The sequence below is a fragment of the Takifugu rubripes genome, chromosome 13 (assembly GCF_901000725.2).
Source record: "Takifugu rubripes chromosome 13, fTakRub1.2, whole genome shotgun sequence".
Lineage (NCBI taxonomy): Eukaryota > Metazoa > Chordata > Actinopteri > Tetraodontiformes > Tetraodontidae > Takifugu > Takifugu rubripes.
This window is the reverse complement of record NC_042297.1, coordinates 9,357,753-9,378,554: the sequence shown is the minus strand read 5'-3', so window position 1 is coordinate 9,378,554 and position 20,802 is coordinate 9,357,753. Positions and strand designations below refer to the sequence as shown.

At 44.2% G+C, this 20,802-nt stretch overlaps 2 protein-coding genes across 4 annotated transcripts; both read left to right on the top strand.

Moving 5' to 3' along the window:
• The first annotated feature begins 13,272 nt into the window (after positions 1–13,272).
• On the top strand, positions 13,273–16,460 carry LOC101068704 (trans-1,2-dihydrobenzene-1,2-diol dehydrogenase-like). 3 transcript variants are annotated; one of them, XR_003890641.1, is made up of 7 exons: positions 13,273–13,610; positions 13,697–13,808; positions 13,882–14,045; positions 14,758–15,010; positions 15,454–15,578; positions 15,775–16,068; positions 16,225–16,362. XR_003890641.1 is itself a non-coding variant. In XM_029846802.1 (7 exons), exons 1-7 carry the CDS (start codon positions 13,521–13,523, stop codon positions 16,332–16,334), a joined length of 951 nt encoding a protein of 316 aa, XP_029702662.1. In that variant the 5' UTR covers positions 13,279–13,520; the 3' UTR covers positions 16,335–16,460. The 3 variants fall into 3 exon arrangements, 2 of the variants coding, with proteins under 2 accessions (XP_029702662.1, XP_029702661.1); XM_029846802.1 differs by having other exon boundaries at positions 13,279–13,610; positions 13,751–13,808; positions 15,775–15,925; positions 16,225–16,460; XM_029846801.1 differs by having other exon boundaries at positions 13,280–13,610; positions 15,775–15,925; positions 16,225–16,460.
• Positions 16,461–18,085: 1,625 nt separating this feature from the next.
• dhdh.2 (dihydrodiol dehydrogenase, tandem duplicate 2) lies at positions 18,086–20,802 on the top strand. The gene is made up of 7 exons (XM_003969536.3): positions 18,086–18,228; positions 19,093–19,204; positions 19,343–19,506; positions 19,636–19,888; positions 19,975–20,099; positions 20,199–20,349; positions 20,495–20,802. Exons 1-7 carry the CDS (start codon positions 18,139–18,141, stop codon positions 20,602–20,604), a joined length of 1,005 nt encoding a protein of 334 aa, XP_003969585.1. The 5' UTR covers positions 18,086–18,138; the 3' UTR covers positions 20,605–20,802.

The following is a 20,802-nucleotide window of genomic DNA, read 5'->3' as shown; positions in this document are numbered from 1 at the left end:
TGGAAATGTTGGCAGACTGCAAAAAGGAGGACAGGCAGTGTTGGCCCCTGTGAGCACTCAGCCATCTGCTTCATTAGAATTCCCCCTTGAGGTAACCTTCCCTTCCCCTCCAAGTGGAGCTCATTGAAAGTGAAGGGCTTTGTTTTAGATTGTCTATTGTAATTACACATTATTCTCCTTCTCTGATGCCTGCCTGCTGAGAGAAGAGAGGTGCTGGCTTGCTGATCTGCATCTCAGGACAGCGTAAAAAAAAAAAAAAAAGGTCCGGGACTGCTGCTGCTGCATGTGCCCCCCGGTCCAGATCAGTGGTGTCACAGCGGCATCCTTGTGATTGAGGTGGCTGTCTCTTGGACACTGAAGAAGGACGACCAACCCCGATGCCGTCCTATGCAGCATCGATGTTAATCTGCTCCGGTTTTCCTTGGGTCAATCTCAGCAGTAATTAATCCTACCATCACCCTGCAGATCTCATGGGTAAAGAGCTGTCAATGCGCCATACGCACTCTCAATGTATCTCAGTTTTTCTTTTTTTTTTCATGGGAACCACTCTGGTTGGTGCTGGTAAGTGTTGGCGGTAGAAGATTTGAATGTATCATATTGACATGGGGAAAAAAAACATTAATCTTCAATCACTACGATGTAACAGTCGCTGCTGTGTTCGTGATTTACAGGTCTGCTCAATTTCTGCTGCACTGTTTTGAAACATTGTTTTATTTCATGTCTGCAGACCTGGCTTATATGTTTTTGGCAGCACAGAGCTCAGAGCACTCAAAAACACACAGTAACTACAGCACATCCGTATTAGCGCCCCCCCCCCTAAAACCCTGCCGTCAAAGCCTTCTGACATCTGCCAGTTTGTTCGCAAAATATTGTCCAAATGCCAAGTTTGGGATGCTCTGGCTTTTGACGTGCTTGGCTGAAAATTTTTCTTTTTTGTGCGTGTGTTGGCTCTGCATATGTGCCTCCTGGGATTTAGTTTGTGAAAGCATACGCATGGATGACATCAGAAAGATGGCCACAGGTTGCTAACCTGATGTCCCCATTCTACCTTTTTAGCTCTACCAACACGCTCCTTCTCTCTCTTGCTGACAAACCCTGGTCAGAAATGACCATTTGTGCCCTGCTCAGAGGATGCTAATGCTATAAAAGATAGGATGAAAGTATGAGGTTAAGTAACATGCCAAAATGATACCATCAATAAATCTAAGACTTTATGTCAATTATATCTATTTTTTAGTATTGACTAATGTGCTAACCTTCCAAGGAGGATGCAAAGAAAATTGAAATTTTTGCAGGGTCGCAGAAATTCAACCATTGAAGCTACCAGAAGGAGGAAGGAGGAAAGGGAACCGAAAGCTGTTTTTTTTCCACCGGATTATGGGCTCTGTAATGTATTAGTGTAAATTAGAGTGTTGTCTTGACAGCTGTAATTGCTACACATAATGTACTTGCTGACCTCCACATGACCTCCTGGTTAGACCCTAACTCCATCAATGAGGCTTTAGATTTTGTGTCATGGTCACTTTTTGGTGTTTCTCAGGGTTTGCAGTGTAATATATCAACACAAGGACCGACAGCTCAACTTGTAACCCTGCCATCTGTTAGCGGCCTCTCTCATATGTCCATTTGGAAGCTCGGCCAATCCTCCCTCCTGGAAAGCTGGATGTGGCGTCCATAGCTGCCTGATTCAAAGGTCTTGCAACACTCCCAAAATGCTTAAAGGTCATTTATTTGATTGACTTGACAGAGATTATTTCTAAATGCTGGATCTGCTATTTTAAAATATGAACCCTGCTTTGCTGACATGAGAGTACGATGCTCGAATTGTTTTTTTTGGGGGGGGCTGGTCATATACTTCTGAGTAAAATGCCAGACAGTAAGCTGATGTAGTTTTCTTTTCAGCAAACACACAACCTATTTCAATATACTAGCGTGTAAGAGTATGTAGATCAGTGGGTGATTGGTGCATATTTCATAAAAGCGCTCTGTCCTCTAAAAATAATACGATAAAAAGAAACCCAGAGGAACTCATTTGAAACCCATTTCCTGATTTTTAGCAATTATAATCCTCCGTGACAGGTGATCCCTGCAACAGCATCCCTCTCCGCTTCCCCTCCCTCCTCCTCCTCCTCCTCTCCAGTGAGACTTGATGGAGGAACAGACCTCCCCCTCCCCCGTCCCCTCAGCCTCCACCTCATAGACGTCGAAGCCCTCACGCGTTTTGCTAAGCGTGGGTTAACTGTGTTGGACAGAATCCACGCCACACACCCGTAGCCAGGCCGGCAGCCACTGCTGATCATATTAGCCCATCATTCTCCTCCCAGGCTCATCCTTTGAACTGAGAGAAAGGAAACAGGGCAGTGTACCACAACTCATAAATCAGAAGGTACATGTTGATGTCAACTGGCCTGGACCCGGAACGCTCGCCGTGTTTTCAAATACAGCATCTTTCTTTTCCATTATTTTCTTATTGGTTGTAATAATAATGAGTCAATAAATTAAACTGATGATGAAAATATAGCAAATGGAGCTTAAAGTGGAGCCCGGAACGAATGACCAACTGGATGAATGGAGAGAGGCTTAATTACAGCGTCGGGATCTTTCTTCATTACTCACTGCCACGGGGATAATCTTGCAGAGGAGCCAGAGTGTTGAGCAGAAAAGCAGCGATTTTCAAGTCAGCCAAGCAATTTACATAGTTTTTGCTGTTTTTTGGGGTTTTTTTGGGGAGGGGGAGGGGTTGCAGTCAGCCAAGGTTCAAAAGAAAATGAATTTCACCTTCTTGATGTTCACCGTGAAGGTGGGAAAGACTCACAACTGCCCACAGCAGCTGTTGCCAAAGTAAAAATCTGGTAAAATCTTTACATGAGGATGAAAAAGATCTTCAGTATGTTTCAACCAAAGACACGAAGGACAGTTCAAGGTCAAATGAATGAAAGTTTTCAATCTAAAAGGAATGAAGTGGTCTTCATCTTTATTTCTTAAAGAAAATAATTCAGGTGACTAATGTGTGCATGAAAATGATTAAAATGTATTTTAAAAAAATTCTTTTTTAAAAATCAATATGGTGCAAGTCTACATAACACAAACCTTGGACAATTGTTGGACAGCTGGAATCTTCTTTCTTTCATCATTTTTGTTCATCATATTTTGGTTCATTAACCCAAATCAGCTTTCCATTTCAAATACATTTAACTTAAATTCAAATTTCCTCTTATTTGTAACATATTTATTAGATTTCATATAAAAGCCAAGTGAGATCTGAATCAGGAACATGAACATAGCATTTTGTCACCTGAAGTGATCTAGAGCCACTAAACTGATCTCAGACTGAGACACTGAGGACCAAATCTGAATAGATATGAACAATTCAACTGGCTGAGGCGGGAGAAGGAGAAAGGACGACATAATTACATTTTATTTTCTTTCTTTAGGTTTTCTTTTTTTAGTAACAACTGCTGCACAGGAATCGACACACAATCCCATGTAGAAAACAATTTTTAAGGGTCTTTGAAACTAATATTTGTTGGTAAAAGTGATTTTTTTTATATATATCTCTTGTCTGAATAGACACAGTCAAAAAAGACTAAAAAATGGCTCCATGAGCAAATGACCAAAATGCTCCGAAGACAAATTGGAATGTTCGCAGCAATTTCATGAAAAGCTGAGGCCAAAGAGTATTCGCATTACCAGTTTAATCAAAACGCCACAGAGCATAAACGTGCTCAGATATGGCTCCAAAACCCCAAATTTGTGTATCAATGTGCAGCGATTGATGTGTTTCCTCTGGTTTGTGTCACTTTCTATATTCTCGCTACATGCGGGCCAATTCACTAGAGTTTACATCAGCATCATCTTCACTGTTATTTATAAAATGCTTTAGAAACAGCCATTGCTAAAACAAAGTGCTGTCCATAAAGAAGAATCGAGCGAAAGGCAAAACACATCAAAACAATAGAAGACAAACATTGTTCAAACAATAAAACAAGAGTAGAGTCTCGTGCTGGAAGGGTTTGACCAGCGTGTAGCGGGAGGTGGAGTTTGGAACCGGCAGCAGACAACGGTTCCGTCCCCTCTGAGCTTAGACCTCCAGGAGCAGGTGATCAGCTGACCGGAGGGACGGAGCAGCTCAGAAAAGTGGAGCAAGACCCTTTAAAGATTCAAAAACCAAATAAAAGGATCTTAAATGAGAACCAGTGGAGGTAGGCCAGAATGGGACTAATGTGCTCCCACTGACGTACTCCATTTAAGAGTTTTGCTCTTTTCTGAATCTGTTACTCACAAAAGTTGTGAACGTCGGCTGTCTCTATAGTTGTTGATATGGAGCAGGGCTGACTGCGGCTGCAGGCTTTTTACATTACACGAAGGAAGAGGAAGATTGTTTGAGTAAAGGATGACTCACTTTCATTAGTGGATCTGGAATTCTGAGCATTTGGATCTTTGATGTTTCCTCCGTAGGTGTTTCACGGGGAATATTTTTATTTGCAAAATGCGCAAGATTTATATCGTGCATGTGACTGTCTATGTGCACCCACGGAGCTCAAAGGAACACACAGACAATTACAGTAAGAGCCCCAGAGCAGACCTGAGAAAGGGAAACAAGAGGAAGGAGCAGGAAAAAAGCAGCATCTTGTGTGAGTCCGTGAAAGAGTGAAGCTGTAAGTATGTCAGGAGGTGTAAAAGTGTGTGGGAGGAGGGTTGAAGGAGGGAGCCCACAGCACAGTGTAGGAATGGGAAGGGGGGTGTGAGGAAAAGCCCTGTGAGGTGATGGGTGAGCAGCGGAGTGTGTCTGTGGCCGGGAACGCATGCTGCGCTTGTGTTTCAGAGCACGGTGAGGAAGGAAGAGCCACGCCGAAGAGGTGGTGATGTCATTCCCCCTCTAATCCGGGCCATGCCACTGGGATTAAAGGAAACAGTCAAAGTCTGAATGTTTCATGATTTCAGCGTCTCGTGGACAGTTTTCAAAATTTCGATGCTTCATGCAACATTGCTGGCGTACTCCCATTTAAGGCTCCCAGAAGCAAAAGTGGGCTGGACATAAAAAGCAAAGTGTTTATTTCTTGCCCGGCAGCAATTCATTTATGATACAGTGGCTAGATTTGCATAGCGTAAAGTAACAGATTACACATCTGAGCTGATTGGATTGAGGATGGATCTAGCAGTTAATTTAAATATTAATGGAGCAATTTTGTTCAGATGTTGAGTCTCATTTGTCCACCATTAAAATAGTGATGCTGCTGGCGACTCAGACCAGCCGCCTCTTCTGAAGACTTGGGACACGATGAGGATCCATATTTTATCCATCTGGAAGACTCAATAGAAAAAAGGGATACATTAAATATGAGCGAGTGTTTGTTATTATTTCCACCCAAAAACATAAATCAGGACCTAAAAACGATGGTTCATGGACATGTAATGCTGTATTTCTATTCCTGGGTTCAGGGTTTATACAGACCCTATTTTGGGGAGAGATTTGCTTGCTTGGTGAGACAGCGTGACTAACTGGCTGGATCCAATCAGTGCGTGGAGGGACTGCAGCGAAATGTTTTAAACTGCGCGCGGGGAGTTGCTGAACGAATTCAATAATTCCAAACATAAAACAGAGCTTGCACTCAAAGCGATCTCAGAGAGGTGAAATCCACTTCCTAATCCCCTGCCAAAAACTCAGCCAGCAAAAAAAGAAAAGGAAATTGGTTTTCCCCTGGTTTTGTGTTGGTTGGCAGTTAGCTCAAATAAGCATCCTACTCTCTCTCTCTGTCTCTCGCTCTCTCTGCCCCACCACTGACACCTCTTCCTCCCTTTACCTCCCACCAAAGCCCTAAATCACTTTGACGGTGGACAAGCATCCAGTTAATAAACCCAACAGGAGGCACCTGAAACTGCTGCTGTTGCCCTGTGTGTGTGTGTGTGTGTGTGTGTGTGTGTGTGTGTGTGTGTGTGTGTATGTGTGTGTGCGTGTGTGTGTGTGTGTGTGTGTGTGTGTGTGTGTGTGAGTGACCTGCATGTTGTAGCTTACAGTCTGGCTGCACGGAACAACCCCATAAATGATACAATACCAGCTATTGGTTATACATTCATCCGCTGTACTTCACAGCCAGCAGCCCCTGATAAGCAGATGGACAAACATGTCAGTGTACGCATTTGTGTGTGCACGTGCGTGTGTGCGTGTGTGTCTGTATAATCCTCTGAGCAGTGATGATGAGCCTCCAGTGCCAAAGCTGAATTTAGGTATGGATGCTCTGCGCCCTGTTATGACTGACTGACTAGGTCACAGTTTGATATACAGGTGCACACAAGCGCAGGGACTCCTGCAGGAAGCAGGCAGTCCTCCCGTCAGAGGCGTACCGAGGCATGACACGTGAAGACACACGCGCGCGCGCGTATTCGCTCTTAGCTGTTATCTGCATTTGGACGGCTGATAAAAATAAAAAGTCCTATAAGGCAATTAAACAAGGAGTTACATGGCAGCATGTGTTGTCTGTTTAATACCCTCAGCTCCCCCACAGGGGAACCAAGGTGACCCCAGACGGAGGGGGGATGTTGAAGCAGCAACAGGATGGGTGCACAGGCAGACCACACGGCATACACTGGTGGAATGTTTGCAGGGACGGTCCCAGAGTTGAATCATAGGGAATGCCGGCTTGATGCGGATGGAAAAAACAGAGGTTTAAAATCGATGACGCTAACAGCCGAACTCACGTTGTGCCCGAACCCTGAAGCAACAAGTTATCCATCATTCACATGGTTGTCAAGCCATGGCACAAATCTGGTCATCTAATTCCAAAAGGGTCAACAAGCTGATGTCGCCTGTTAGCAAAACATGCAGCACCAAGATAAGTTATGACAAAACACACATTGAAGCGGTTCGAACGTTGGTAAGATGAAGGCTTTGTCTACACTCTTGTTTAATACAGTCACTCCACACAAGGATGGATAAGATGTCAGCTGAGGGGACAAGCACCAACAATTACAATTACAATTCCTTCATCAATAATGTACTGACGGCTACGTTGCTGTATCGACAAGCCTGTGCAATCTTAGAACAAGTAATGATAATAAAAATAAACTACCACCTGAATGCTATGCCAAACAAGCTTTTGATCCACTGAAATGCATTCTGGAGCTTTTTCAATGACTGTCTGCCGTTTAGCTCCTGTTCCACCTCAGTTACTTCTCTTCTGGGTCTTTTTCCTTTTTCCTGCTCTTGTGGTTCTGCGGAGGTTGACAGGTCGCCTTGACGATGTGTGTTGACAATGATGCTCAGGCTAGGTCATGACGCGTACCATCACAGAGAGGACAGACGTCAGCTGCATTCCTGGTGCACATGGATGTCATAACGCCACAGCTGCTCGGGACCTCACCCTTTAATGGACACTCCTCGCACAACCAAGGCAGATTATCAGCTGGCTGATAGTTATTTGGTGGTGTCGGTCCACGTCTTGGCTCCTGGCGTGTCACTGTCACCTCAACGAAGGGCTCTGTGATGTCTCCATATCGCCGCACACAATCTCATTGAAGCGATACAAGGCGGCGCCGGCGCGGGCTTAGAGGGAAACAATTGCTTTTTATGGCTTTGTTTCAGTGTGCGTGAGCGATACGGGCACAAAAAGAAGTGATGTTGTCCGTCCCGTGATACCAGGATTGAAGCTGCTGTTAATGGAGACAGATAGTTCTTACTCCAGTGGAACAGCAGCACACTCCTTGTTTAACACTCAACAAAAATAAACACTCACCACAGGGATTTATCTGCCCGGCTGAAAAACATTCTCCTGCACATAGTCTGCACCCACCACATGAACTTTTTACCTTCAGGTAAACAAGACAACCAGCAGAAAGTATTCCAGATTAACCATCTGTCCCCACTTTGGGAGTCTTTTCTCACATTCCCTCTTATCCGCAACAATTATTTGACTCTCCTCCCTGGAATGAGGGCCCCAATGACCTTTGAACTATGTTTTTAGGGACGATTTGGGTCTAGAAGGGTATCCCAATGCAAATAATGTCTTGAATGGCAATTAAAAAAAAAATCTGTAGCGATGTGTCCTTTCATATTTTCATCTAAAGCTCACATCTACTTTTCTTCTGCATCGTAACTGATGTTCTTTGCTATACTTTAAGAGATAAAAGAGATCCTTTTAAAGTGGGACATCTACTTACAAAATTAATTGGTTCCGGAAGTTGTTTCATAACCTGAAAATTACGTAAGTAGAGAGGCGTTTTCCATATAAATGCCCTAATCCGTTCCAAACCCCCAAAAATTCGGACATAATTTTTTTAATAACTCATAAAAATGTCTGTGTAAATTCTCAGTCATCCAGGTCATTGTATCCAAGGTAGTTTTCTCAGAACTGAAGAAGCCTTCTGGATAGAAGGCGAAACGTCTTCAAGAGAAGAAACCCAGTCCAGTTGACAGAGAAAACTACCTTGGAACTCATAAAAATGCATCAAAACATGTAACAAATACATGTTACAATAAGATTACTGCACAATAAATGTAGGAATTCAGTGCAGGGCTTCTCCAGGAACAAAATGAACTTTATTACAGGCTAATCTTACATTAGCCGTAATTACTAGCAATGAACGTTAACACTTGTGGAAACACCGCCATCTTAAGGACAAACATAGGAACACCCACAATAAATCCCGAAGAGGACGCTGGGATACACACAAACTTGTACATATTGACGTAGCTCCTAGCCAATGGGATTACAGGAAGATGCTAGGCGATAGCCAATGGCAGAACAACTACAAGCATTTTTGCGTTCGCTAAACTCCGCGAGCTGCGAGTAGCAGCGGTAGCGTATTTTTGCCTTTCGTATCCTGAAATTTCTTTCATAACAAGAGGAAATATTTTCCCGATGCGACATTTCGTAAACTGAAAATTTTGCATGTAGAGACGTTCGTAAGACAGTCCCACTGTACTTGTGATGGCATAGCCCTTCTGACCTTTGACCCCACGATGCTTGCAGTGTTGGCTGGAGCCTCGGCCACGGGGCCTTTCACAGGTCTCCAACACTGAAGTGTGTGAGCGGGTGGTGTGTGTCATGCGATGGACTCGTGACCTCTCCAGGGAGAATTTCTGCCACTCACCCAGGAACTGCTGGTACAGACCTACCACGACCCTGATCAGGCTTAAGCATTAATAAAATGGAAAGGGTTAAACATTCTACCATCATACATCCTAATTAAAGTGTGTTTGTTATTACACAATTGATAAGCAGTCATCCTGACCTCCATGAGAAATGTTTAAAAAAAAAAAAATCTAATTTACAGAAATATCCCAAAATATTTGATTTAATAAGTGTCCATAGAATCTAAACAATATGATGTAATGGAACTATATGTGGCCATATTGTCTCTACATGAGCTACCCCCCACATCAGCGCTAACATCCAGATGAGGGGTGCTCTGACAGTTCCGGTCGAACTTGCTTGTGCTCTATGGCTCAGGCATTCTGTGTGTGAGCTGCAGACTAAGATAGGACTCTCACAGGGCCGGCATAATGCTGGGAAGCTCAAAGGCTCCTCTTACTCTCCTTCAGTCGCACTTATTCTCAATCACTGGGAAAGAAAAAAAGTCCTCACATCAGAACATGAGGCAGCTTTGACAAAATGACATTTTGCTCCTCGAAGCACTCTTTCTTCCCCTTCCCTAGATGCATCGAGCTCCCCCAGCCTCCCTCAAAATGGCTGGCACCTCCTGGCGCTTGTCGAGCCTGACACCCTTCCTCTGCAGTGACCTTGAGACAAAGATGAAGGAGCGATTGTGCCTCAATAACTGCCGCAATATAGTTCCTCTACCCCCACAAAATAAAAATAAAAAAGTGGCGAGACGGCTCTCATTAACACTGACAGTCAGGGGGCTGGGGCGGGAAGGCGGGCTCTGCTTATCCACATCAATCAAAATGGGATTAGAGTGTCTCTCACTGGTCCCTTCTATTTCCCATTAACTTGAGGCTGCAGATAAAATGCAAAACTGGTAAATAAAGGACTCTTTCGATCTTCTGTGATTCCTTTGCTAAAAGACAATCTATTTACAACAAATAGGGTAAAACCTTCGCAGCATTGCATGCTGTAACTCTCAGGTGTCATGTTTTTGTAAAGGTGTCATTCACAATCGAGATCTGGAAGTGTTATTGCAACTGCATCCCATGCGGAAGACAGCTGGGGGGGTGGGCTAGGTGGGTGTCGTTGGAGTTAGAGTCCCGCTGACAGCAAGATGCACACATGACAGGGCGTGACAGTGTGTGGAAAAAACTGTCTGCTTTGATCAGACTACTAAAATTATCCACCCCTCTGCAAAAATGACCAGTCACATGACTCATCTAATGCCATACATCCACATCCTGGAAGGCAGTGGGTGCAGAGATGATGCATGGATTATTATAAAGACAAGGGGAAATCCTCCTGGCCATGCTGGAAAAGTCAGGGTCTGATGTAGTGCAGTATATTTTAGGGTGACTTCACGGAAAACCATTGATTTTAGAGCTATGATAACCTCCCAGATTTCAAGTTCAAATCTGAGATAAAACTAGAAAGAGCCTCTTTATAGAAATCTGGGAGGGGCGGATACAAAAACAGCAACCATCATGGAAGTTGAAACGAAAAATTAAACCTGCACAGAAGGTCACGTGTCAAATTTTCAAAAGAGGTTTCAAAGGAAGCAGCACCCCCGCCTGAAACTCACGTGAATTCTGGCGTTTTGTTGTTTATTTAAAACAAGAATTAAATCAAACCTGCGGCAATTGAAAGGACATACTTTTTCCTTCAACCTAGAGTAACGAATGACTTGAATTCTGAGATTTTTTTTGTTAGCTTGTACAAGAGAACTGTAGCACTGAAAGACTGTAACACTGTGGTCAACTGGTCTCAGAAGATGGAAACCAAAGGGCACAATACTGTCAAAAAGTGAGGACCCGGAATTGACCCCTAGGTGACCTCAAAAGAAAGGGCTGTTGATGAGGATGACATCTTCTCCAAGACCACAGAGGGGGGAAAAAAGATAGCAGCTCTAGTTTTCAGATGTTTCAGGCAGTAATTCAAACAGCACAGTTCACCCTGTCAAAAGCTGAGGGGAGGTCAAGGCGGATTAAAATTCAGCAGGCTGCTTTAAACAAGGAGCAGTGGTGTCCTTTTGAAAATACCAGTGGGCAGAGACTGGTGAATGATGGGGCAACATTTCAGAGAGGGGGATTTTGGTGGGTAAATGCAGAGAGGGCACAAGTTAACATCCATCTCTGAAACTTGGAATAGTGTATTTAAATGGTGGATGGTTTTTTCTCATTATTTTATCATTTATTAAGTGATAAAATGTCATTCAGCTCCCCCTATTCAGTCTTGTATGATGTCTTATTTGAGGTTTGGAATCTGTCTAAGACTAGAAGAATGATTAATAAAAGGTTGCTGCAGTATGTTGTGTCAGGCTGCAGCGCGTCAAGCGCGCTGCCGAGAAGGTGATCGGCTGCAGGCTTCCATCCATCCAGGACCTGTATATCTCCAGGACCCGGAGGCGTGCAGGTCGGATCACGGCCGACCCTTCCCACCCTGGTCACGGACTGTTTTCCCCCCTCCCCTCAGGCAGGAGACTACGGTCCATTCGGACCAAAACCTCCCGCTACATGAACAGCTTCTTCCCCTCTGCCATCAGGCTGCTGAACACCAAGTGACTTATCACTTAAGCACCATGTACAGCAGCCAGTCGGACTCATGAACATCACATTACTCCTGCATTGACCTGCACTATTTCTTACCATTTATGTATATACTGTATATATGTCTTATTTTATTTTATTTATCTTATTCTAGTGTTGTGTTCTTTATGTTGAATGTCGCAGCGTCACACCAAGACAAATTCCTAGCTTGTGTAATACTGTGTATTACATGAACAATGGCAATAAACCTGATTCAATTCAATTCAATTCACTTCAAAAGATAATTGTGAGATAAAAGTTGACACTAAGAGCAACAAATGAGTGGAGGAGCAAAGCAAAGACCAGGGTCTGAATCAAAGGGCCCAAACACGTGGGGACCGACCCAACCTCATTCAAGCTGTCACAAAAGGCAAGACATGAATAATAAACACCACTGCGACCCAAATTTGCATTACACGCTCAGCTCATGAAGGACAGGGCAGCAAAATTCAGCCTCCACTGGAAGAGGGACGTCCAGAGGAGGGAGGAGAGATCCCCCTGCACGGCTGTCAGGTAACTGGGTCCAGGTCCTGTCTCACCACTCCTCTCACCACCTGAGCCTCTGCGACGTCCACCCCTGCTGGAACCTGCGCAGAAGACAATCTTCACCTCGCGCCAGTTCCAGAACTCCAGCCCCGCTTTCTCTCTCAGGTGTCACCTCCTCCTCTTCGGCAATTTTAGCTCTTTTCTTAACACATGTGGCGGTGTCGCCCTTTAGCCCCGTCGTAGAAAAAGGGAAAAATTATTTGAAGAAGAGTTGGTCATTTCCATGGCAACCAGGTCCTGTGGTATAGGCTGGGACATTGGGGCCAAGCCCAATTCCATTTGCATACAAATTGCCCAGCTGGCACCTTGTTGTTATGACGACGGCACACGGCTCCCAGAATTCATTTGGAAGTAAAATACAATAGGATGAAGAGTTGTCGATAAAGTTTTTCTATGTTACTTTGCTCTAACCTCTATTTTAGACATTGATTTTAAATACAAGCCACATTGATTTCACAATCCGATTGTTATTAATCATGTTTTAGTGCAAAGTTTTGTTTTGTTTTTTTTACAAGTGATCAACAACTTCTTGTGCCATACCCACGTACTGTACTTTGGAAAATCCAACCATCGTCCTGCATCGGGATTTTATCCAACCCCTCTCACGCCTCCCCAGGAGCCGCGGCTGATTCCCGGACTGTGACCGAGCAAACTGTGCTGACAACACAGTGTCCTCTACTGGCAGCATGTGGCAGAAAGTCCACACTAACAACAAATGGATAATATTTAGCTCAAGGGCAACAGAGTTGATACTTTTCCTCAGCCGGTCTCGGCTCAGCTTGCCGGTCATTAAACCGACCTGCTGTGAACTGGTTAGTGAATATCAGAGCGACTACAAGCGTCCTCTTTAATCATTAGCCACTGTCTTTCTCAGCAGTCCCTGGTTCAGCTGTTCAGCTGTGCAACGGCACTTTCTCAAAGGCGCAAAGTGATTTCTGCCCTGTCATTAAAGACCTCGTCTCCAATTATTAGAACCGACCAGTACAAACCACCTCAGCCCAGAAAGGCCTCCGTCAGCAGGACAGCAAGGCAGGTGTGCGCGTGATTTCTGTGTATGCTGCAGCCTGTACCTCAGGGTGGGAGCGGAGAGGAAGGTGACACTTCCTGCATCCTCAGAATATAAATGCAAGACTCTCCTCAGTCGAGCGACACCGGCTGTACGGCTGGACAGTAGTACTTTTCTCCAGCGGCGCGTGCGACCTTTTTCAAGGTCGCGACTCACCAGCAGCTTGGATCATTACTAAAGCACCAACTGTCTCATTTGTCACCGACCATCCAGCTGAACATGGCGACCAGGTGGGGCCTCTGCGGGGCTGGAAAGATCAGCCATGATTTCAGCGTGGCCATGAAGACCCTGGCGCCCGAACATCACCAGGTACTCAAATAGGCACGTTCTCGCTGCCACCAACCGAGCAGCTCTGTGACGAGCGCACGTCGATTCCTGTCCTCCTCTATGTACAGATAGCAGCCATCGCATCACAGAGCTTGGAGCGCGCCAAGGACTTCGCCAAGAAGCACGGCATTCCTACAGCTTATGGCAGCTATGCAGAGCTGGCCGGCAACCCGGACGTTGGTAAGGCCCACGAGCGTCTTGGGTGCGAGCGGCACGACGACCGAAGCTGGCTGAGCTCTCGGTTTTCCGACAGACGTGGTGTACCTGGGGGTGCTCCACACAGAGCACTGGAAAGTCGGTCTGCTGTTTCTCGAGGCGGGGAAGAATGTGTTGTGTGAGAAACTGTTCGCAATGAACTCCAGACAAGTGAAGGAACTCGTGGCCGCCGCCAAGAAGAACAATGTCTTCCTGATGGAGGTAAAGATGAAGGGATGCAGCCCTTTGGGTGAACCTTACCTGCTGTTCAACGTCATTTTAGGGGAACTCAAACTTCAATAGTTTAAAATCAATGCAGCTACTCAAAAACCAAAACCTGCCTATGACAGAGACACTTAAAATATCAGTTCTCCTTTATTCCTGGCATTAAAATACCCCAGTTTTAGAATCTGTTTAAACATATGTCTATGCTATGACATCTGGATATTATATCAATCTGCGGATATTTATTCCAGATCAGCTTATTAACAATACTTCTCCCTCTTTTAAATGCTTTCATATCTACATTCCAGTTGGTGCGGTTGTTTCTGCTGAGGATTGAGTACATTTGACTTTATTCAAAGTCTAGGGCCACTGTCAGTACACCCGATTTACCTGTATTCCGGTGTACGTCCCACTACAACAGCTGGCTTATTCCGAAACACACGTTGCTCCTGTATGAGTAATTGGAAATTTGGTCAGAATCATGTGTAACGTGGGTCCTAAAGAAGCAGCAGCAGCCTTACAAATTCATCAAGCTAAATGAATCCTTAAATAGATGGTAAAATATGAGGAACATTTGGAATCAGGCAGCTGAATTTGATGGAACATGCAGAACCAGGGGGATCTGGACCTGAAGGGCTGCTCGGGTGGAACTCCACCATCAAATATTGGAGGTTGTGTTGCAGTGGGCGCTCTGCTCTTCCCCTCTCAGGCCATCTGGTCTCGCTGCTTCCCCGTGTACGCTGAGGTGCGCAGGCTGCTCGCGGAGGAGGCCGTTGGGGAGGTGAAACTTGTCAAGGCCTACTTCGGCTCCCCTCAGCTCCACATCCCCCGTTCGGTGAGGAAGGAGCTGGGAGGAGGCGCACTGCTGGACATCGGGGTGTACTGCCTGCAGTTTGTCCTGATGGTGTTCGACGGGGAAAAACCAGCATCCATTCAGGCCACAGGGGCACTGCTAGACTCAGGTGGGATTCAGCACAGGTGCCGGACGCAGAGTCGAATCATTAAACACAGAGAGTGAACTGGAGCTTATAAACCAGCTAGTAAAACAGCTGCTATGATCATAAATCAGAAAAGGAGGAGGGGGAACCTTTTTTCTTTTTTCATAAACTGTCCAAAGTAAACACCTCAGGAGGGAATTATTCACACTGAAAATCCCAGACTTATCTTAAAAATGTCAGACTAATCCAAATCCCCGGAGAATACAGTAATACAGTAAAAATGTGACAGGGGACTATGTAACTGGGTGTCTTACAGCCAGAAACTTTAATAAACGCCATCACATCATTGAGCACATTTAACTGAACAAAGCCTTTTGGGAAAGAAAAGCTATGCTTTTAAAGTTTAATTATTGATTATATGATCATCAGTTTTCACTGGATGCCTCCTTTTTCAATGTGTTTTCCAGGGGTAGATGAGTCCGTGGTCGTGGCAATGAAGTTCTCCAGGAACCGGGTGGCCCTCTGTGCCTTTTCGATCGCCACCCGGCTCCCAAACGATGCTGTAATCTGCGGCACCGGCGGCTGCATTAAAGTACGTGGTGTCGGGTTGCTGCAAGAGCAGGTTTACCTTAATTAAAACCGAGACGTGCAAAACCACGTAGAGAGCTAATTCCCAAATTAAAATGAAGCGTTCAGACAAAGAACTGCTGCGTCAGGTGATTTAGGAGCAGAGCGACTCTTTGTGTGTGTGTGTGTGTGTGTGTGTGTGTTTCTTCCTCGCCCTCCAGGTCCTTGACCACATGCACTGCCCCACCACGCTGGTGGTGAATGACAAGGAGATGAAGTACCCCCTTCCTGAACCCAGTCTGCCCCTGAATTTCACCAACAGCACCGGGCTTCGCTACGAGGCAGAGGAAGTGAGGCAGTGCCTGCTCAAAGGTAGGTCGCCATGAGATCGAGGCGGCCCAAAAGCAGCGTTCAGGGAGAGAGACGCTTGTCCGCAGCCTCGTGAGGAGTGTGCGAACGCTCATCAGGATGAAAGTCCTTGAGTCGTCCTCTAGCTTTCAGAGCTTCTCACTCCGGTTGGTTTTGCAATTCATTTACATAATCTTTACATCCCGGCTTGCGTATAAATAATTTATGCCCTATTGTGGAAATGAGTGTGAATTATCTGCTGGTAAACAAACCTGTCTTGTCAGTCGGGATGGGTCCTCCATGAAACTCTTCTGCATTCTCAGGACTTAAGGAAAGCCAACGGATGCCTCTGGCTCAGTCTGTCCTACTGATGGAGATCATGGATGAAATCAGGAAGCAGGTGGGAGTCGCCTTCAGCCAGGACAGCCAGTGACATCACTCCAAAGCTGGTCTGCGTCGCCTAAGCCAAACCCGCTTAGATGGAGCAGGGGCAGGCGCTGAGGGCAGGCGTCGTGTGTTTGCTGCTCCGGCAGCATTTAAATAAAGCTCTGCACATTATCGGAACCCTTGTCTCCCGTTTATTAGTGTTTCTCCTTCCACATCCTTAACCAGATAAGGCAGCGCGCAACAGAGCGACCACGTGTAACCATTAAGTCTTTGCTCTTTGAAGACGAGCGCAGCCGTCGATGTGATTGATGAATCTGGTAAAGATCTGCTTTGAAAAGAGGCCCCATTGCATTTAAAATGTCCGCCACTTAAGAGAATGACAACAACAGAAGCCCTAAATACAACAAAAGGAAGAGTTTCTTGATCCAAAGCATATTTCCTTTATTTGCACATTGATTTTTATTTCATTTTTTTGCCATAAATGGGGAATCTGTTCAGATTGAGGCTCATGAAGTGTGAAACTCTTTATTATGTAATTTCTTTGAACAGTTTAGGGTGAGCCACTTTCAAAACATGCTGCAGACACAGTGTGAAGTGCAGAAAAAAAACACCCTGAATGTATCCCACTTCTCTAGAGGTGTGTTGAGAACAAAAGAACACAGCAGAGGTGATGAGGATGAGGATGGTGACGAGAGATGCACGAATGTGTACGTGAGTCTGTTTTTTACTCTTCACTTTTGAAAATGAGGCTCACGCCTGAGCACTTCCAACAGGATTTTCTGATCAAGTCCACGGCCCAGTGAGTCATTAACGCGCGCCTCCTCTCAGCGTTAGTTACTGATTTGTTGTGGAGCAAAACTTTGAAAACCACTTCCAAGGTGGATGTTTTTTTGTTGCTTCTGCAGGGTTAGGGTTACCGTCTCACCTGGAAAGCACGTTCATCCCAGAACTCTCCTGAAACCATGAGCTTGAATCAATCAACCATTTCAATAATTTCAAGAACATATTAAGGGGATAACACAATAAAGTCTGTCCTGTTGTTCATTCATGATATCTCAAGCTTGCCTGTGACGGAGTTGTGAGCTTTTAACAGACACAAATGAAAACATCTAAAGAATGAATTTTTAGAGGTCGGAGTTCATTTGATCAGTCTATTTTACATATATCTGTATGTACATTGTGACTGTTGGATAAAAGTGTGAACATTTTGTGCATATTCAATTACTGTAGGACTAGTTTGTATTGAATACTGCTAAAAGGTTAAAAAAAATCTTTATTTTTTAAAAATGTAATCTATGTTGTTTCTTGGAAAAACCTTTCCCTTTCCAGTAACAAGAATTCAGTTTAAAAACAGCCCTTAAGACCAAATTAAGACAAAAAAAAAAACACACCCCTGAGATGTCACTGTATCCGCCTATTGTCAGTTATTCTCAAGATTCAAGGACTTTTATGGTCATGCTAGCCCACACGAAATTACAGATTTATGTTCCGGATTAAAAGTCAATCAAGCACACAGCAGCCCAAAGTATGATTTAAAAAGCATATAAAATACATACAAATATAAATAGTACATGTTCAGGTTAACATAAGTGTATGTTGTCATTCCCCAATGAAAAGAAAAAAAAACATAATTCAGACAAAATTATATAATTTCATTAATTAGGACAAAACATGATTATATGATAGATAGATAGATAGATAGATAGATAGATAGATAGATAGATAGATAGATAGATAGATAGATAGATAGATAGATAGATAGATAGATAGATAGATAGATAGATCCCGTGTCTCCCCCTGGTGGTGCTCCTTTTGAACTGCAGCCACCGAGAAACGTCCTACTCTTCAACATGGCAACCAAGTGGGGAATCTGCAGCGCAGGAAAAATCAGTCATGACTTCACAGTGGCCCTGAAAACTCTTCTCCCAGAAGACCACCAGGTATTAAATATGACATAAACTCATAAATCAAGCAAGTCTTGGCTCTGCTTGATTTATACTGCTGCGTGATGGGTCAAGTGCTGTGAGCGTTAGAAACGAACTGTTGATTTAGAAGTTCACGCCGTCTCGAAAATGTTATAAATTGACTATCGAACGTTTCTGCGAGCTACGTTTAATCGTATTGAATGCCAGTAAATGTGATATGTTTTCAGTCGTTGCACTCAAACAAATTTTAATGGATAACACCCATTCGGAAACGTGTTGGTAAAATAGAAGCTTAATATCGTTGCTGTATTTCTTAATTTAAAACCTGCATTAGTGTTGAAGAAAATACTTATTAAGTCTGGGATTAGGACAGCAGGCTTAGCAAATACTTGTGACCTTAAAATGTTTCATACGGCTATATAAAAGGAGTATTCACTGGAAAACCAATACTTTATTATTTCCGGGAGTGAATGAACTACGTCTCCCACAATTCATAGCTTATATAAACAAGCTGTTCGCGAAACCAGTGCCTTGAAGTATACGACAAGTTCAGCATTTAACCAGAAACACACTTGTCATTAATACAAACGGAGTTCATTGAAAAGAAAAAAAAATATTTTACGCAATAAATAGAAAAGTTGGATTAATATCAGCAATAGAGTGGTCAGGTGGTGGTAATCTTGTGAGTAGTCTCAACTAATCAGAGGCCTCGCTGTCATTGTGGGTAATGTAGTCATTTGTAGTTTGTGGTAGTAGTGACTTCTACAACAACAAATCCTTTTTTTACTGGTAGCTCCTGGCAAATCTTAATTAATTGTAACAGTTTTTAAAAACAAAAAATAAATTGAACTAATTCAAACTTTGAAATTGTGTTGTCAGGTTGTGGCTGTAGCTGCTCGTAAATTGGAAGATGCACAAGAGTTTGCCAAAAGGCACAACATTCCACAAGCTTATGGCAGTTATGAGGAGCTGGCAAGGGATCCGGACATTGGTGAGATTTTGTGAGAGTGTTTTATTTGAAGAAAAATGAGCAAACAATCCTCTGATTTCTAGTATTCCCTAAAGTTTCCACTATTTGATCCTGGGATGCGATGTAGAAAACTGCTCCATTGTTTATTTATTTGTGCAGACGTGGTGTATATTGGAGTTATCCACCCCTACCATCTGAGCACTAGTCTACTCTTCACCAATGCCAAGAAAAATGTCCTCTGTGAGAAACCACTGGCCATGAACACCAAGGAGGTGCGGGAGATCCTGGAATCTGCAAAGAAGAATGACGTCTTTTTAATGGAGGTGAGGATGGTCCCACCAAAAACATTACATTACAATTCAAATGGATCAAAACTAGGGATAGCCTGTAATTAGCGATCCTTGTTGAGCTGCAGCTTAATATGAAATGGCCATCCTGTCCACTTTTAAAAGGCTGTCTGGTCCAGATTCTTCCCGGCTTCAGTGGAGATAAGACGACTATTGGCCCAGGGGGAAGTGGGTGAGGTGAAGATGGTGAGGGCAGACTTTTGTGTTCCGGTGGTCAATGTGAGGAGATCAGTGGACAAGACCCTGGGTGGAGGAGCGACCCTCGATCTTGGCATCTACTGCCTGCAGTTCATGTGCATGGTGTTTAATGGAGAGAAGCCAGAGTGCATCCAGGCCATGGGGACGTGTTATGAGACAGGTGACAAAACGATTCATTTTTTAAAAAGAGCGGAACTGTTGTCTGGAGCTCTACGCTGCACTAAAATACTGCTTTTGCCACCACAGGAGCCGATGAAACCACAGTCGTCACTCTAAAGTTCTCCAACAACAGGATGGCTGTGCTGACTTTCTCTTCAGCTTTAAAACTGACCAACGAGGCCATCGTCGTGGGTACAAAGGGTGTCATCAGGGTAGGTCATCACGCCATCTTGCGATCGGTACAGCTACGCTAGGAGGAATTGACTGAGCTTTATGTATCATGGATGTAACATGTATGCTTTTTCAAACAGATTCCAGAACACATGTGGTGCCCAACAGCCTTAGAGGTGAATGGCAAGGTGACCGAATACCCTCTGCCAGAACCTTATTTACCTCTTAACTTCCCGAACAGCACAGGGATGCGTTATGAAGCAGAGGAGGTCCGACAGTGTCTCCTCAAAGGTACTTGAAACCTCTGACTATGGAGGTGGGTGTATATAAACACCCCGCTAGGTGGCGCCAGAGATGCTGGCGCTGGCTAAACGAGCATAGATTTAATTAGAAAAGCTACTGTTTTCTTATAGTATGGCTCTCTCTCTTACTTTAGGGCTGAAGGAGAGTACAACTATGAGCCATGCTGATTCTCTGCTGCTGGCAGAGCTGGAGGATGAAGTCCGCAGGCAGGTGGGGGTGGTGTACAGCCAGGACTCCCAGTAAATGAAGAAATACCTTCTTTCACCGTTATAATTTCACAGCACCTTTGAGTGTTAATTAGTATTGTTTAATTTGATTACACCCTTAGTATTTGAATCAGTATTCACTCATATGTACAATTATACCAAGTATTTTGTTTCATGTGATTAGACTGCAAAATGAAAATGACTGAAAAGAAATTAAAAGAATTGCCACACAGAA

What these genes read in the sequence shown, in the direction of transcription:
- LOC101068704 (XM_029846801.1), top strand. Translation starts at nt 13,521, where the DNA reads ATGGCGACCAGGTGGGGCCTCTGCGGGGCTGGAAAGATCAGCCATGAT. An exon ending in GCACCGGCGGCTGCATTAAA is followed by an intron (nt 15,579 to 15,774) that starts GTACGTGGTGTC and finishes CTCGCCCTCCAG; the next exon opens with GTCCTTGACCACATGCACTG. An exon ending in GAGGCAGTGCCTGCTCAAAG is followed by an intron (nt 15,926 to 16,224) that starts GTAGGTCGCCAT and finishes CTGCATTCTCAG; the next exon opens with GACTTAAGGAAAGCCAACGG.
- dhdh.2 (XM_003969536.3), top strand. Translation starts at nt 18,139, where the DNA reads ATGGCAACCAAGTGGGGAATCTGCAGCGCAGGAAAAATCAGTCATGAC. An exon ending in GGCAAGGGATCCGGACATTG is followed by an intron (nt 19,205 to 19,342) that starts GTGAGATTTTGT and finishes TTATTTGTGCAG; the next exon opens with ACGTGGTGTATATTGGAGTT. An exon ending in CCGACAGTGTCTCCTCAAAG is followed by an intron (nt 20,350 to 20,494) that starts GTACTTGAAACC and finishes CTCTTACTTTAG; the next exon opens with GGCTGAAGGAGAGTACAACT.